Source organism: Melospiza georgiana, chromosome 4 (assembly GCF_028018845.1).
Source record: "Melospiza georgiana isolate bMelGeo1 chromosome 4, bMelGeo1.pri, whole genome shotgun sequence".
NCBI classification, from domain to species: domain Eukaryota; kingdom Metazoa; phylum Chordata; class Aves; order Passeriformes; family Passerellidae; genus Melospiza; species Melospiza georgiana.
In genome coordinates this window covers 66,560,890-66,579,036 of record NC_080433.1, presented here as the reverse complement: position 1 = coordinate 66,579,036, position 18,147 = coordinate 66,560,890, and the positions used below count along the sequence as shown (strand labels likewise).

The 18,147-nt window shown below is 43.2% G+C and overlaps 1 protein-coding gene across 1 annotated transcript in view; it reads right to left on the bottom strand.

Annotated features, from left to right (window-relative positions):
• The window catches only part of LAMB4 (laminin subunit beta 4), a 40,732-nt gene that overhangs the window by 17,315 nt on the left and 5,270 nt on the right, over nucleotides 1-18,147 (bottom strand). Inside the window, exons 4-21 of the mRNA XM_058022810.1 lie at nucleotides 17,226-17,299; nucleotides 16,413-16,601; nucleotides 16,201-16,264; nucleotides 15,433-15,647; nucleotides 14,294-14,414; nucleotides 13,465-13,653; nucleotides 12,200-12,379; nucleotides 11,339-11,448; nucleotides 10,808-10,887; nucleotides 9,705-9,855; nucleotides 8,647-8,778; nucleotides 7,749-7,934; nucleotides 6,443-6,564; nucleotides 5,642-5,762; nucleotides 4,540-4,717; nucleotides 3,053-3,196; nucleotides 2,123-2,354; nucleotides 43-200 (exon numbers count right to left, since the gene is read on the bottom strand). Coding sequence (XP_057878793.1) covers nucleotides 43-200; nucleotides 2,123-2,354; nucleotides 3,053-3,196; nucleotides 4,540-4,717; nucleotides 5,642-5,762; nucleotides 6,443-6,564; nucleotides 7,749-7,934; nucleotides 8,647-8,778; nucleotides 9,705-9,855; nucleotides 10,808-10,887; nucleotides 11,339-11,448; nucleotides 12,200-12,379; nucleotides 13,465-13,653; nucleotides 14,294-14,414; nucleotides 15,433-15,647; nucleotides 16,201-16,264; nucleotides 16,413-16,601; nucleotides 17,226-17,299 — 2,646 coding nt within the window. The remainder of the gene's footprint in view (nucleotides 1-42; nucleotides 201-2,122; nucleotides 2,355-3,052; nucleotides 3,197-4,539; nucleotides 4,718-5,641; nucleotides 5,763-6,442; nucleotides 6,565-7,748; nucleotides 7,935-8,646; nucleotides 8,779-9,704; nucleotides 9,856-10,807; nucleotides 10,888-11,338; nucleotides 11,449-12,199; nucleotides 12,380-13,464; nucleotides 13,654-14,293; nucleotides 14,415-15,432; nucleotides 15,648-16,200; nucleotides 16,265-16,412; nucleotides 16,602-17,225; nucleotides 17,300-18,147) is intronic.

The following is an 18,147-nucleotide window of genomic DNA, read 5'->3' as shown; positions in this document are numbered from 1 at the left end:
AATTTAAGTAGCATCAAAACCAGTCTTTATTTTGCTTCATACCTGAATATCCCTCGAGACAATTACAGACAAGCTGTGCAGACTGGGAGTCCTGGTAACAGGAATGTGCAAAATACCTATTGCTTGTAGGTGGCCCTGGGCACATGCATGGGTGGCAGGGCTCTCCATCCAGAGGGTTTCCATAATAGCCATCCATGCACCTGCCAAAGCAGTCAACACAAAGCAGGACAAATTGTCAATTGGTAGAGATATTTCAAGCTTCAAAAGTGTTCTAAAATGGAAAATCAGAGCTGCATTCTCAAAATCTGAAGCAAAAAGAAAAAGACATATGTTTTCCTTTCAAGAAATGTTTGTGAGGACTTTCACCCACTCTGGAACAATTTTAAACTGAATGATCATTGTTGAGGGGTTTTTGCAAGACAATGGATATATATATATATATATATGCACAATCCAGTCTTCATAGAAACTGAGTAAGGTCACAATGCCCTTGAAGGACACAAAAGAAGGACACAAAAGAAGAAGAACACGCTCAGCAACAGACAGTTCAGGATGTAAAGGCAGACAAGAAAACCACAGCGAGAAAGAAGAAGAAGAAGAAAAACTAACTAAAATTAACTGAAAGATTAAAACACATACACAGAAGGATTTAACCAATCATGTATAACCTTGAGGAGTGAACAGTAAAACACAGCATAAATATAGTTTGCTTTTTGCAATCAATTGGCTTCACTTATCACATTGATCATGGTGTGATGTCCCTTTCCTGATCCTCTGCAGATTATGATATGGCATATCACACATGCTCTGCATAAGCAGCTAAAAGCTGCCATATAAAAATTCTGTATATTCACCTATCAGTACATATATTCGTCTATTTCCTTCCAGACACACACACAGAGTGGTTAGCATGACAGTAAAAAGTGCTGGCACAGGCAAAAAAGCAATGATTCCTCAAGAGTACTCAGAGAATACTGCATATTTTAGATGTAACATATGTATTGAGCCATGCTGTGTCTGACATGTTCTGCAAACCTGATGGCTCCTTCGAGGTGCTGGTGGCTGTGCTGTAACCCAGACTGGTGGGGGCTTCTGGGGCTCCCTGGGGTCTCAGCCACCCTGCCCACCACTGCTGCCTCCACATCCCAGGCCCCGCAGTCCTGCAGCTGCAGCAACAACAACACAGAGGCTTCTGGAGCAACCTCAGTCCTTGATCTGTTCTACTATGCCAAATGGGAATACAGCTCTCCATATGTATACAGGCAAGGCTAAAAGACTTGGCTATCTGACTGTCTTTCCCCTGGGGTCTGGAGATCCTGCAAAGCCACAGGGCAAAAAGTGTTTCAGTCTCCCATTTTTAATCTGTTTGCCATCTACACGTAGAACAGCCAAACACTGTATTGTCTAAAACCACTGCAGGAAAAGCTCAACAGGTTTCATGAGGAAAACCTCTTAAAAATTAATGACAAGGCATAGTCCAGCCAAACCAAACGAAACAAACCTAATTTCCATGTCCATGTTGAACTGTGATACTGCTGCCAGTGTTCAAAACAAAAAAGAGGAGCAGTGCTCTGAATGCAGCTGGAACATGTGGGGAAAGTAATTTTCTGGTGACATGGAACTAATATGACCAGCAAAGAGGGCACATTTACTTAAACTCCTTGAAGGTAATTGCAGGTATTAAAATGAGTATTCAGCAGAATATTCAGCCTCTTGGCTAGCCTCGTGCTGAATTTTAAATTTGAAAGCTGGCAATTTGGAACCTGGCAGGAGTCAGTTTAACCCACACACGGTGCTTTGTGCATGTCTCCAAGTACATGGTGCCGCGGTGTCCGTGTCTCAAATGTCTGCTGCAATGCTGGGTGCATGCCCTGCCTGCAGTCCACCCACAGGCATTGCATGCACATTCCCACATGCAACAGGTAATAGTAATGAAATAGGAACCTGACATTCAGCAGTTTTATGTTAACACGTCAATGACCTGTTAAGTGTTCTGCAAACCTGGGGTAATGGCTCAGTGACCTGTTAAGGTCATTGATGCATTTGTAGGCCCCCAGCTCGACGGGCACCGTGCAGACCAGCGGTGTGTGTTGGAGCCCTGCAGCAGCGCCCACGCACTGACCTCTCGCAGCGGCTGCCGGCGGTGAAGCCGCGGCAGTCGAGGCACTCTCCGGTCCGCAGGTCGCACAGCTCCGCACGGCCATTGCAGGGGCAGGGGCGGCAGTGCGGAAAGCCGAAGTAGCCGGGCAGGCAGCGGCTGCAGCGCCGGCCGTGCACGCCCCGGCGGCAGGAGCACTGCCCCGTCCGCTGGTCACACAGCGCGCCCTGCGAGCCTTGCGGGTGGCACTCGCACGCTGGAAAACACCAAAGCAAAGCTGTGCCCTTAAAGCCTTCCTGCTGCGAAGAAAATTAATTTACAAACACTAGAAGTTTATGTCCAAAAAGGAGACAGAGGAGTCCTTTCTGGCTTTACTCGAATAAAGGGAGAGGCCATAGGGCATTCCCCTGAGATCTCTCAAATTTTTAGAAGATGCAGCCTCCCATTTTATCCTAATTTCCCTTCTCTCTTTCCCCATTGGCTGAGGTACTTGAGAGGTACAGACTCCATGATACGCCTGATCCCAAAGATTTCCCTCTAATGTATAACCCTCCCTTTTAATTTTTAATTCTTATGGAATTTAGGAGTTTTTCTTCCCCATTGTTTCTTTCATCTCTCAATGTCTAATTTCGTTTATCAGCAAACCTAAAGTTTATTTGTAAAAGCAAATATCTTTTTGCATTCATCAATCAGTAGAATTCTTCCCATTGCTTCTTTTATCTCCCAGTGCTAGTTTTATCTACCAGCGGACCCACAGCTTGTTTGTAAAGACAAATCTGCTGTTCCTCTCACTGCCAACCCATCTCATTGCTGCTCAAAGGCAGCGGGGATGGAAAATTTGTTATTAGAGGGAACATTTTTAATATTGCTTCACATATAATCCAGGATTCAAAGCCCTGAGACACTGGGGTGTGCTGGTGGTCCTGGCAGCGGTGCTGGCTGCAGGGCACTCACCGTAGCAGCCATGGAAGCCGAAGCCATAGCTGCCTGCAGAGCAGGTGTCACAGCAGCGTCCCACGACGTTGGCTTTGCACTGACACTGGCCCCCCAGCTTACTACAGCTGCCATTCAGCGACCCTTGGGGATTGCACTTGCATGCTGGCAAGGGGAAAAAAAAATCAAAACAGGTTCGGTTGTCAAGGAGTTCTACTGATCTCATCAGCTTGCAGGTTTCACAATTTAAAATAGGCAGGAAAGAGTTTGATTATTCTTCTCAGGAGTTCACTAAACTGATGATGCCATAGTTTAGATCATTTGATGGCGTAGCACCAACGGTGATGGTATATCAGGCACCAGCACAAGTCTTGGTGCTGCAGTTGCCACATTCAAGGCACTGCCTTCAGCACGTATTTGGGTTAAGACAGAAAGGGAGTAGCAAAGTGTAATCCAAATAGAGACATTGTGAAGTCCAGAAGGATTTGCTATAAATCTGCATCTAGCTGAAGCATTGGACATAACCTGCAAGCTGTATTTAGTCTGCATCTGTGTACTGTTTGTTTCCTTCTGGACACCTTGGACTAACTTGTTGAGTGAAGATGCTCCGCTAACCCACTGAGGATGTTTGCCCAGGATGCTCTGGAAAGCACCAGAAAACCAAAGTGCCAAATTTCATTGGGAGAATCTCATCACTTTAGGAATCAGGCCACAGGAAGTTATCACAGCCCAAGCCTAAATCAGGGGTTCACTGGTTGCACAGCTGTGACCTCATTGCCTGATACTAAGTGAGGCATCAATGCTAAAAATTGTCCAATCCAAGAAGATGCTATCACTTTGGAGGCATTGCTGCTAGACTCCCTGAAAGAAGCTGGCCACCAAAGTTGCCCAGAAAGGCCCCTCCTGTTACTGGAAGTGCAGAGAACTGCCATTTCTCTGGGTCAAATATTTGGGAAATTCCCTGAGCTACTGAGCCCAGCTAATGGTGGGCCAGGGAGGCTGCCTAGGAATTTCAAACCCCTCCTGCTGCTGCCTTATTGCTGTAATATCATCAAGGTTTTCTTGGTGAATCTCTTCCAGTACACCAACTTATGTACCATCATGTCTGGAATCTTACCAAGGCATTCAGCTAGCCTACAGCATCTAGAGAGAGGGCTTAGAAACTTCTCTGTCATTTAACAGTAGCTAGAAAAGAAGGAAAGTTACTGCCTTGGCCATATGGTAAAGGCATCTGATTCAAATGCTTTTCAGAAGACACAAAAAGACTGCCACGGTCCCTCTCATGCTGCTCATGACGCCCATCAGGAGTGATGAATTCTGAGATTCATGCCACCAAGAGGTGTTTGCAGCCCACGCAGGATTCAGCGGGATATACCCTGCACATCCATGCTGGCCAGCTTCACTTCTACACCACTGCAGGGTCAGAGCTCTACAGTCAGCATACCCTACAGACCCAAGGGAAAGCCAGCAACTGCCCAAAAGAGCTGCCTGTGCAGGCTGGTCCTCACCCACGGCGCCGTTGTGGATTCGGGCGGACAGGCTCGCTATGAGCCGCGCGCACGCCTCGGGCAGGACGTGGGGCCCAACTTCAGATGCAATCTCAATGCAGTGATACTTCTGGTACTCATCTAAATCCTTTTCACTGCAGAAGTTCTCCACAGATCCAATTCTGGGAATAAGTCCAAGCTTTGTCATTAAGAGAGAAAAGAAAATATTTTTGCTTAGATATATTGAAAACCAGAATTTCCCACATTCTCCTAATGTGCTTTTCATTGGAACGACAGAGGCCTGGAGCATTGGGTTTCCAAATCTGCAGTTGTGCCATTCTGTCATCTAAATTCACATTTATTCTCAAGGTCTAAACATTCCCTGAGTTCTTCAAATAAGAGAGACTGTGTTTAAAAAAATAAAATTATAATAAGACCTCTGATATACGCTCAGAACTGGTCTTGCCATGCTGTGTTAGTGACTCCAAAGGCAGTGTCTGGCCAAAATTTTTACTTGTATTACTGTGATAGGGAAAAATCAGCTGAAGGTTCTATGTCCAAGTATAGTCAGCCCTTGCCAGGTCCAGTTCTACAGGAATAATAAGAGAAATAGACCTAAAAATATTTTTCAAGAGAAGGACCCAAAACTAACACCCAGTTCCTGACTTGATGAAAACTTGCAAAATATCTGAAACTGATTCCCAGGAAGTACAAGACTAATTTTACTTTTCCGATATAATCCTTAAAAATATCCATGACTCAAACAAATTAGAGATATTTTAAAAAACCCAAGTGATGAGGAGCTGTACAAATTTATGTCCATAGCCCACAGCATCTTATCAGCACATACATATGGACTGTATTCATAATCAATGAGCAACAGATAGAGAAACATGCAATGTATGCAACAAGTATGACTTGTATTGCTCCATGAAAATTTAACCAGATACAATTCTGCCTTTCCATGCAAAAATATGCACTGTTTGCATAATGGAGAAAAACAGAAGCTGAATTTCTATTAAAACACACTATACCTTATTTAAAAATACTTCTAATAAGTCTGTAAAAAAAACAGCACTGTGTAGAAATACAACCTCAAGGGACTTGTGACAGAACTACTCACTGAGTCAATCAAGATGAATGATTTTGCCTTTTTGTCAGAGGCAGAGGGCTGGGAAAAATACACATCCACAAAATATTCTGTTCCCGGCTCCAGGCAGACTGGGGTTTGCAGAATTGCAATCCTGTTTAGCAGAAATGAAGCACAGTTATAGCCAGGAGTCAGGACAAGGCAAGTTTACTGAATGTTGTGAGCTGTCCCTTCCCTCTGTGCCTGCAAACTGATGCCTGCAGCCTGGAGCAAGCCCTGCTGCTGTGAGGAGCACACCCAGCCCCATGCTTGCAGGCTTTGGGAAAGCTGCAGGACTTCTGCCCGATGATTCTCTAAGTGCAATTTAAATTGAGGAGATTAAACTGAAAATGGCAGGTTTCACTGCTTCTAGCAAGGGGGTTTGCAACTCACTGTTCATATTCATCCTTTCCTCTCCCTCTTTGATCAAGACATTGGTCACATCCTCTTAGCTTCTCTCTATTCTTTACACAGGTCCAAGCTGAAAAGCTGGTTTTGAAAGTAGACTAGGATAGTGAGTTTAAGTCAATATTTCCTTTCCATTCTGATCTTCACCAGAGCAACCAACCTTAGCTGAATCTCAGGCTGCTCTCCTGGGTTTGGCAAATGTTTGCCAGATTGGGGCATCAGACTCTTCCTTAGACCCTGTGTAGTATTGTGGTGTGCCAGCAACAGAAAAGGCCCCACATGTGTTTCTGATATTCCCACTATCCCACACATGTGTTGCTCTGCAGTGCTTCAGTAAATGATTTGTACACAGAAGATCTACAGGCAAAAAGACAGCAACAGTCAGACCTCTTTGAAGCTGGGAGAGGCAGCTCTTGTGGCTCCTGTGAGAGGACCTTGTTTTTGCAGTGTTGATCTGACAAGATACCAGCAGGCTGGATGGCAATGCTTGCAAGCCAGTCTTCCAAGCTCTATAAACAAAAGACAAAAATTCTGGCTATATTTTGTATCTGAAAAACCTGCTTTCTCTTTGCAAGTGTTAATGAAAGCCATCTGAATCATCTGCACACTGCAGTGACAAGACAGACTTTCTCTCTATTCTTTACAGCACTGAAAAACAATGTTATTGTGAAAAATTCATTGTATTTGCAATAGATAATGAAAAGCAGAGACGGAAATGGGACCTCAGCTGGTTCAAATGGAAACAGCTCTGTTAGAGTCATTGGAGTTGTTTCTTTTCTTAGCACAGTGTTTTTCTGGAGATATCCTTCATTAGCTGCCTTCTCACACATCTAATAAGAAATAGTAAACATAAAAGACTTTGTATCAAATGTATTTAAAACCCAACTCTTCAATCCTTAGACAGAAAAAGCTAGCCCACTGAAAAAATTGTTCCAATGTTTTAAAACACTGGGAGATTGTTTTGCCTCAGAGTGCTAGTCAGAGAACAGAACACAACAGACAACAGGAAAATCTTGAGGTGTGGGACTGTCCCAGAGAATTGCAAAAAAGTAAGGAGTATACAAAAGCTGGTACCAATAAAACGCTTGCGTGTGTTTTTGAAGACATGGGTAAGGACCCGAGTTTAACCAGATTCAGATTAACAGATTTCCCTAGACATGCCATCATCATTAAGAAATCTTCTCCAGGCAAAAAATAGTAATTTTTGCTATTTTCCTACAATTTTCACACATCTCAGAGTCCAGATGGAACAACTGGGAAGCAGGATGCCTGCAAAAGGCCTGGATAAATATCTATGCAGATGACTCCTGCCTGTACACACTTTACTGCCCAAAAAACCCAGCTAGGAATACAGGATGCTTGTCTAAAAGGATCTGCATTTTCCATGTGTTTGATTTTTGAGTAATAGCCTAGTCCAAGTAAAGCTGCCAAAAGAGAAATACTCCGAAGATGAAATATTGGCCCATGCTTAGAAAAGACTTCTAATGGAGATTTTTCATATTTGAGTGGAAAGGGTTAAGGGGGTCACTGGAGAACATGTTAGTTGGTTGGTAAGGCAATTTGTTACTGGGTGAAAAACCAAGCAATTTTAATTTTAGATACAAAGAATAGGACAAGTTGCTCATCCTATTATTCACAAAGTAGACCCTGCACCTATGACAACACCACAAGACACACACGCCATCACAAGCACCTCAGGCTCATAGCGAACGGTGATATCAAAGTCCATGGCAAAGGGAACGTTGCTGATGGCAAATCTGAGCCCAGCCCCGCTGGGGACGCGGGCAAAGCCGTGCCCTGTCCAGGTGACAGCCCGGCCAGCGCTGGGCGGCCGGAACACCACGGCCAGGTCCGGGTCCTGTCCAAACTGCATCGCGCCCTGCAGAGACACACTGGCATCTTCAACAACACACAGAGTCAAATTACAACTGAAACAAAGTCAGAAAAAAGAAAGGAAATATTTTTGCCACATTGTTTACTTACTTTAGCCATCAGTCTCATTTTCCAAACAAGCTCGAGACTGACAATCTAATAACTCTCCCAAAGGTAGGATATTTAGGGACACATGTAAAGGAAAGATTCCTATAACTTTGCAGCAACAGCAATGAGAGAGACTAGAATAATCCACTCACCTCTGAATATTTGGCATCTCCAAACATTCACATTGCAAACCTTAAACAGAGTACGCCTGATTTCATACATGGCTGAACCATTCCATCGTAAGCTAGATGCATAAATATCAGTACTTACAATGGCTGCACTTAAGTGCAGGAGGTACCATGCTAATGTCTTGGTAAACTTGTTGAAAATGTATTGCAACAAAAAAAAAAAGTTTACCTTTCATAAGGCCTTTTCTCTTCCAAAAAGTAATGGAAATGAGTCTACAAAGGCACCAGACACAGCAGAGCAAGCCTGTCACTGTGAATAATAAAATGTCCAACCCAACTGTGTACCAAAATATTGATTTGCGTCATGATTGAAATGTCTAAGACTGCAAATCCCATGTGCTCAGACATTTCCTTGACCTTTGTTACAAAATAAAATTTTAGTATTTGGTGTCAACTTGAGTAACTACTCAAGTACTAATTTACCTGTTCCAGTCCAGATTTCCTTACTGTTCGTTTCTTGTTCCTGTTTAACACAATCTTTCCATTTTCAATCATGAAATCATAGCCTTTCTTCTGGAAGTAAATGTCACACCTTGGAAGAGTGCTTGGCTGAACCTATGAAGTATCAAAAGAGGAGCAGCACTGTCTCAACAGTGTTGAAGGGTGGTAAGCAAGTAAATGAAAACCCACATTCTTAAAACAAGATCTATTCTCTCTGGGAGAAACTCTAAACTGTGGCTCAACAGCTGCTGGAAATCTTTTTCCCTCACTCCTTTAAAATTAACTTGCACTTTTCCCTCATAAGCTATGTCCCAGACATCTGTTTTCCATTTAATTATTGGACTGTAGGATAATTGCTGATTGTGATTATCGCTAAATATTTGTGGATGCAACATGCAAATAAACATTTTTTTATTATTCTTTATCTATAGTTTCTATGCATGTCAGAGAAAAAATGTTAGCAAAAGCATAGACAGAGGAAGGGGTACATTCCAGGCTTGCAGTCAGCATGGGGAACAACTACCCCCATGTTGAAGGGGGAAAAAAAATTAATTTTTCTAAAGGCATTACAGATGGATGCCAAATTCTTGAGGAAATTAGGCTACAATCAATGCCGTTATATAAGGCAGCAGGAATTAGTCCAATGGAGCAGAGAGTAATTTGATTCTTCCCTTGTTGGAGATTTCCAGAAATAAAACATTTCATGAGAGCTATTGGCAACTCAAATATTTTACTCTAATTTAAATAATTAATTTTATTTCTCTGATTCATGATAGACCAGCCTGCACTTCAGAAGCAACAAGGGCAGCTCTGCAGGGCATACCATGCTGTAGTGACTGTCCCTTTTTAACAGCCACAGTTAGGGAATAGTCATGTCCATGACAAACAAAGACAAACTGACAACGTCCGTGGGGCTTGTTTTGCATTTTCCTGCTAAAGAGCTGCTCCCCAAGCAAGGGCTCTCCTCCTCAGCCTCAGCTCCCATGTCATCACCACAATGATCCCCTCTCAGTACAACCCCCAAAAAGCCAAACACCTACCAGGGGTGCAGAGCCAGAAAGGGGCCTTGCATGTTCAGCTTCATAAATATAATAGTCCAGGGGCAGAAAGAAGAATCCTGGAGCTGGCTCGTTGCACTGGCGGCTCACGATGTTGGGCAGACACTCGCACTGCCCGTCCTTCCGCGAGCACCTGGGGAGCAGTTGGAAAAGGGAGGACATCAGCTGGCACAGCTGGGTCCTCACAGCATGAGGGCAGCTCACACCCACCCTTGTTCCACCTTTGCTTAATTTCTCCCATTGATGGATTACTTCCATTACTAAACTTCCTATCACCCACCTCCTCTGTTTCTGATGCAATGCTACTTTTCCATGACTTCAGAGTTCACAACCTCCTTAGTCTTTGTCTGTTCCATACCTTTAGCACTAATCCTTTTGTTTCCTGAGCATCTGTTACTGTCTATTCCTGTATAATTTCTTGTATATTTTTCTATAAGAATCACTATATCATGATTCTTAATAATCTGTCACCCACAATTCTGGAGGCAGGACATGAGATCAGAAGGACCTTTGATGTGATATTGAATGTTTTCATATGCTTACATGTATATTTAATGCACCAAGTGATTTACCTGCTCACAAGGAGCTGCTCTACTGCATGGGACTGTATGCTCCTCTGTCTGAAGCCTAACAGCAGTAGTGAAGACCCCTGCCCAACAGATTTTTGGAGGAATCCAAATGAAACCAACCTTTCTTCTAAAATTATACATTTCAAATAGGACCCAGAAAAAAAAAAAATCTAGCATTTAGGGTAGGAAGCTAAGTTAAAAATCTCACCTCTTACTTCTAATTTCTAATAATATTAGGGCTTCTGGTTCTCTCAAGGCATATGTTTTATATTTCATATTAAACACTTCTAGGCTCAACCAGATTTAAGGTTGGCTTCAAATGAAATAGGTAAATCCCCTTACCACAAATAAATTTCCAAGATCCCCACCCAAATTTACACTGTTAGTATATTATGAAATTCCATCTACATTCTATTTTCCTATCTGTACTGTGACTGTATTAACCTAACCAGAAAGTCTAGCCTAAGAGTTTATAAAAATTAAACCCAAGAAAGAACGTGAAGAACTTTAACTTACAAGTTATTCTGTGATCCACCAATATCACAGTCACATGGAGAACAGCCATACAAGCTGTTGCCAAGACCCCAGTATCCTGCCTGGTATAAAAAGAAAGGTTCTTTTATGGCAAATGTTTAAGTATGCAAAGCAAAACAAAACTCGTTCTGCTGGATGAACAATGGAGCATTACTGTGCTTGGCCATGGGAGATTGTTCCTCTTACTGGATAGCAGGGGTGCTTAGCCACTGCAAGAGGCAGATATTTACCCACTTGTACTAGCAAATTGCTCTGTAAATAGCTAAGATGGATCAAGGACATAATTTTGCATTTCCTTTCTGGGAGTGCTCCTCCCCCTGCAATTTAATTGCACAAATATTTGGGAGCAGTGAAAGAAAAGTAGACGTGTCAATGCAAATTGGGAGCATACAGCTATTAAATGATTTTGAATTTTAACGAATTGTTTACTTTTCTGGCAATGAAAAGGTGTGAGATGGGTGAGGAGACTTCCACAACCACATGCAGAAGTGAAACCAAAAACTGAGTACATACAAGGCATCTTTCACAGCGCTGCCCTGTGGTGAACCTCTGGCAGAGGCACTCTCCCGTGGCAGGATCACAGACGGAGAAGGGCAAAGTGCCCAAGGGATTGCAGTTGCAGGCTGCAGGGACAGAAAGGTGCAGTTACCTCTGCAGGGCCCAGTGACAGCCAGGACTGGCATTTTCATGAGATGTGGCATCAGCATGACAGGCAGTCTCCATCCTCCACACAGACACTCTGAATGTGCCCCTGCACCCTCCAGACTACACTTGGAAATGCACAATTTCCTCGGTGGGTGCCTCTCTGGGGGGAGCAGAGGCTCTGGCAGAAGGCCTCAGCAGTGTTTTTGCCACGGGCTGTGTGCTGATCTGCACTGCAGTCCTTGTGTGTGGCTGAGCATCTGGTGCTGGCATAACGTGCCCACAAACCCTTGGTGCACCTGGGCAGGGCTGGGACGTGCTTTCACCAAGCCTTCCTCAGAGGAATGGTTGGCTGGAAGTTCTTTTGGCAAGGCAGCAGCACCTGTCATCTCAATATCCCTTTTCAATTAAGTTGCATATTTAATAATCCTTCTATTAACAATAGCCTAATCTGTTATTAATACAATAGATACTATGCATATACTATTAAAATAACAGATACTATGCATATACTATTAATATAACATTACTATGCATTCTGAAAGTGATTTTGCATTGTTTCAGTCTTGGACGCTGCACCACAAACCTTGAATTTCCTTGACGTTAAATTACAGTAGACAACTGGCTATTTCGTGACTCAAGTAGAGCATTAGTGTGTGGATCTGTGCATTCAACTAACTGCCTGCCCCAAAAAGGCTTTGGAAAGGAGACTGGCAGGGATGTTTTACTTACGCTGGCAGCCCAGGGGGTCGCTGCTGCTCAGCCCGTAGTAGTTCGCCTTGCACTTGTCGCAGCGAGCGCCCTCCACGTTGTCCTTGCAGGGGCAGCGCCCCGCCACCGTGCCCAGCGCGGGCTCCGTGCGGCTCTGGCACACGGCCCCGGGCAGGGTCCCCGCGGGGTCACAGCTGCACGCTGCACGCACAGAACAGCACAGGTAGGTGTAAGCATGAAAATGCAATTACAGAGCTGCTGGTGGTCTGCCCTTGCCTCCTTAAGGACTTTTCATGCCAGTCAATTGCTGCAATTAAATAATACTCGGAGTGTTTTCTCCATTCTACGTTAATAATGAATTTAGGTCATCTTTCACCTAGAAAGAAGAAGAGCTTTCACGTCTAAAAGATTATTTTTCTTGCATATAGCAGGTATCTAGCAAAAGTTATTTACTCCTCCCATCATTTTGGAGCCTCTTCTGTAATCACTGAAGCAACATCACTACTGCTATTCATATTTATATTGACCTTGTTCAAGAAAAATGATAGCTTCGCTGGATTTCTAAGCTCTGTCTAGCAAGGAGTTGGAATATGCAGCTCTTTTCTCAATGATGTTTGGAGGATACTGTCATGCAGCTACTTAGTAGGGCAGTTTGGATATTATAGGTTTGGTAACATTTTTACATCCATGTGGACATTTAAGCATGGGGATGGCCACAGGGCTCAGAGCAAAGGGAACCAGAACTGATAGTACAGGGATAAAATGTTTCTAAAATCATGGGATATTCAGGGGAGTTGGAAAGAAAGGTTGGGCGTGGTAGGCCCTGGGAAAATGTTAGGCTTTACTGGATCATGCAAAACTACACCTGTATAATCATTTAATGAGTATGATAAATTATATGATTGTTATATGATAAATGATATGATTGTTAAATGCAACGATTGTTTGGTAATTGGATATAATTATTGTTTAATTGTAACAAGAATCATGAGAAATTATGTTTGGAGTGTTTGATGGAAATTACAAGAATCCATGCTTGGATGAAATCAATGTATACAATAAAACAATATAAATGTAATAATTAATATGTAGTTATATAATGATAAGGGAATAAAAACATGTTCATCCCAAACCCATGTCAGGTCAGGTTTGGGTCTGTACCCCTGACACCCAGAGCTCTTCAATAAAAGCACCTGCACACAATCATTCTGTGATTATGGGTTCCTGAGCACTAACAGAACAGCCCTGGTTTGAGTCACCCATGCAGAAGTTAAAGGGAGGCTCACGGAGGCACGGCCGGGGGTCTGAGATGGCTTTGAGCGGGTCCTGGTAGAAGGAAGGTTTGCAGGTGTCGCAGTGCTGGCCAGTGGTGTTGTCCTGGCAGTCCTCACAAACGCCGCCGCTGACCCCACCGCTGGCCTGGTACACGGCCATGTCAAAGTGGCACCTGCTGGAGTGGCTGTTGCAGTTACAACCTGAAACCAAAGCAAACAGGGGGTGATTCACACCATGGAAATGCTGTGCTCTGGCCACAGTGCTGTCTACACTTTACACAGGGTTACTGGTTACTTGTATGATTCCAGTGCCCAGCAAGATTATTCCCAGGCCTTGTGTGTTACAGTTGGGGGAAAAAAATTGGATTTTTCAGACAGAACTGTATCCTAAACTTGGAAATGCAGGGGAGTGTGCCTGATACACAGGGGGGAACACTGCTCTGCTGAAGAAATCTCTAGCTGAATATTTGTTACAGATCCTAATATATTATTCTTGTGTATACTGCATTATGCATTATTGTTGAAATGAATAATTTAGCCTTGTCTAAATTCTTTCACTCACATGAAAAACACTGTGCAAACCAATGAATTATCTTTTTTGCATTAGCTGCTTTTTCTCCTCTTTGTTGTTTTTGGTTTTTTCCTGTATGAAGAATAAGAACATGAAATAGCTCTTCCTCTTGTAGGATAACACTGCACCTGTGAATGCAGGAATCTGTTTTTCTGGATGAGGCATGAAAAAATTTCCCTCCCAGAAACATGGCCATCCCATTATGGATTGGACTAGGATTGTGCCACACCCACTCCTGGCTATTGAAAAGGAAAATGACGTTTGAGTTACGTTTGCAAGCATTATCTTGTGTCCCTTCAGCTGGCCTCCAGGGAGCATCATGGTAGAAATCTTTGCATCTTTCACAAGAGAAACCTTCAGTGTTATGGTGGCAGATACATCTCCCATGGACCTGTAATGTGGTGAGAACAGAGAGCAGATAAGGTGACAAAAAGGAGAGGAGAGGAGAGGAGAGGAGAGGAGAGGAGAGGAGAGGAGAGGAGAGGAGAGGAGAGGAGAGGAGAGGAGAGGAGAGGAGAGGAGAGGAGAGGAGAGGAGAGGAGAGGAGAGGAGAGGAGAGGAGAGGAGAGGAGAGGAGAGGAGAGGAGAGGAGAGGAGAGGAGAGGAGAGGAGAGGAGAGGAGAGGAGAGGAGAGGAGAGGAGAGGAGAGGAGAGGAGAGGAGAGGAGAGGAGAGGAGAGGAGAGGAGAGGAATTTGCTTAAGGTATGTCAGCAAGATTGGGAAAATTTGAAGCTCTTTGGCTCCCTCAGCTGACCTAATTTTTAATTATTTGAGTAAAAGATCTGGAGAATACCTCCAAACATTAAAGCCACTGAGCAATATTTAGAAAAAATTTACTTCTAGAGATATCAAAGGAGACACCAACATTTTAGATTATTTCTCTCTCTCCCTATATGTCTTCAGATTGTGATACATATTTTCCAGGAGAAAAAACTCATGTTCCCAGAGGGAAAAAAACTTGCAATCACATTACTGGAATTTTTAATAATCCATTTTTCATGGGTTAGCTTTGCATTATCAACTATTCTTTGTGCCAATGCCTCCTCTCCCTCCAAGCCCAGCTGGAGTGTGGAATGCACCCAACAAGTGGCCATTCAAGTCTGCACATGCCATAGGCTACTTAATCCATTACATTTGCACCATTACAGCTCTGGAATTCTGCTGCTATTATCAACATGTCTTGTCCCAGTTGCTTTTGAAACACCACAGTAGTGCTAACAAAGACAGCTTCTGTGCATTCCAACCCCGGGTTTTAAAGGAAGAGTCTGCATTGAAACATTTAACAACCAGCAATTGCAAATGGCCAATCCAAAGATTATCAGAGATCTTCCTTCAGCTCCCTCCATCTCTTCCTTCTCACTAAACACCAACTGAGACTCCCCTTTTCGGAGCCAGCGTTAAGGACGCACCATCCCGGACTGATGGAAAACATCTCCCCGGAGGTTCTGCATGGAATCACACTGGCTGGCATGGCCATTGCAAAAGCAGCTGCCCCTCACAACCATCTCATAGATGGCATAGTAGTACTTCTCAAGGGGATCACTGTGCCTCCTCCCAAGCAGAGCATCTCCAAGGGTGTGGAGTTTAGTGAAATTGATCCTTAGGTTTGTCAGTGTAATGAGATCTGGAAGGAAAGAAGAGAGAGCAGGAGCCCAAGTTCAGGCTAAAATGAACAGTATGAAATCTTCAGCTTGAATCAGTCATGCAAGAATTTTCCTACAGTGAAGAAATAATGAAAATGATCCACTATTGGCCAAGATCAGTAATGCCTACAGTGGCAGTGCAGGGACCCACTCCTGGCACACAGCTGTCACTATAGGCATCCTACAGTGTTAACATCCTACTTGGTATGGCTCTGCACTCTCCCAGCCACTGTCTTCATGGGTTCATGTGTACCTCTGGGACTGCTCTCAAAAAGCAGTATGGATTGAGCCTGAATCCAGAAGGAAAGACAGTTTAGCTTCAGGGATGTCCCCTGCAGAGCTTTGCTGTTTGCCCCCAGGGCTAGAGAACAAGACTGGTCCATTTAATTTATTAACACAATGTGTCCCTAAGGTCTTTAGGTACCTAATTTTCAACATCATTGACTTACACCAGCTGAGCTGCTGACCCTTTTCAGTGTCCAAAACAAAAAATACCAGCAAAGTGTCTCTGGACAAAACATGTAGTGTCCATACCTTGGATATATGGCACATATGGATCTTCTATTTCAAAGCTGGGATCCAAAGCTTTTAAAACAACCTGCAAAACAAATCAATAAAGCTCTAGAGATGAGATGAGCAGCCACCAAAGAGATCAAAGGACAGGCTTCTGCTTTTAACAGACACAGACAAGAGACCTTCAGTTCCACAAATTATTTGAACTCATACAAACAGACACTTGACTGTACCTCGCCTTCAGTGGAGGGCTCGATGTCTGAATATCTTGAATCACAAACAACATCTCCAACACTTTTTGCTGGACCAGTAGAGATGTTGGGGAAAGACGCTGCACAATCATGTGCAAAATATCTAAACACTTTCCAGGTCTGACCAAAATCAGTAGAGCGCTCAACCAGCATTGCTGCAGGCCGAAATGTCTGCAAGAAACATTTCAATAATTCCCTAAGCCAGCATTAATAAGACACCTCAGGGGTTGTTACATTGATATTCCTCTTAGGAGGACGCTAAAATTTTGTGTTTGAGAGGCATTTTGTATTTGTTACAGGTACTGTGATGGTTACAGGGGTCTCTGAAAAAGCTCATGAGAACCTCTCTCCAGCAAAAGGGAAAGGTAACATTTCATATAGATATGTGATTACTTTCTAAGTAAGGTAGTTTACCACAACAATTACGAATTTAGTACAAAAAAATTGTAATTATCTGGATCATAATTGATATGCATGAACTGAACTAAATTAAAAGAGCAACTGCAGTTCAGATATGTCCCACATTTTTCGAGTGTAATTTTGCAAAGTATTTTTTCAGTTTTAATTCTTGGCTTTATAGAAAATAGGTTCAGAAGGCACACAAATGGGAAGCTGTTCAGTCTATCCTCCTCCCCTAAGGCAGGATCAACTATAATTTAACAATACTTGACAGGTGTTTATCTAACCTGTCCTTACAAACCTCTAAAGATGGAGCTTTCAATGCCTCTCTAAGCAATTTATTCCTCTGGTTAATTAGTGTATAATCTTACATAAAAGCTCTGGTAAAAGATGTACCTTAAAGGTGAGGATAAGATGGCTGAATTGGAATAAAGTTTCTAGGTCCAATCTAATGCTCACATGGTCAATACCTGAAAAGAGAATGAAAATGAAGTGCACAATGTGTACATTGAAGGGGTTGCTGAGACAGTTTTCCCATGGAGGATTTAAAGATGCCTTTTCCAGCAGAGCAGCTAGACCCTTTAGGGCACCCTCTGTGCACAACTCCATGCAGCTGGACCTCTCTCTCTGGGGCAATACAATGTGCTGCCTTCCTGGCACTGTCACCAGCAATGCTGCATGTCACTGAGACTGCAGGCTGAATGTCCTGCTCACATCATTCAGACTGTAAATGATGGTCATGGCAGGGTGCTGGGTTTGTGTGTTTCTATATCCAGTTAGGTTTATTTCTTAAAATCCATTCAAATAATTCACTTATTGCTAAGAAAGAAAAAGAGAACTAATAAAATGAGGTGTTTTCTTCATGCTAAACAGAACTGTTAAACCCTTCTATACTTCCAGATGTGAAATTTGTAATGAGCAGAACTACTGCACCAAACATCTTCCAAAACTGCAACAAATATGGGAAAAAACTCTAGAGGTCACACACTCCCTGTAGAGTTCCAGGAGCTCAGCTGATATCCCCATTGTTCACAGCTGCATGCACCATCTCAGGACTCCTCCTGACCAGACTGTGCATGAGACTTCATCCCAGAAGAAAGACAGAGACAACAAGGAAAGCTCCTCTCACAGCTGGCCCACAGCTTTATTTGCAGTGGTGTCCAAAGCTAGTGACAGATCCTTGCTAAACTCCATGAAAAAACAAGGCTTATGGATTTTCAGTTGGATACTCAAAATAGAGGTAACATCTTATTTTTCTATGCCTTAATTTTCAACCAGTGAAATGTTTTTCACATAATCACTGTATGTCAAATAAGAC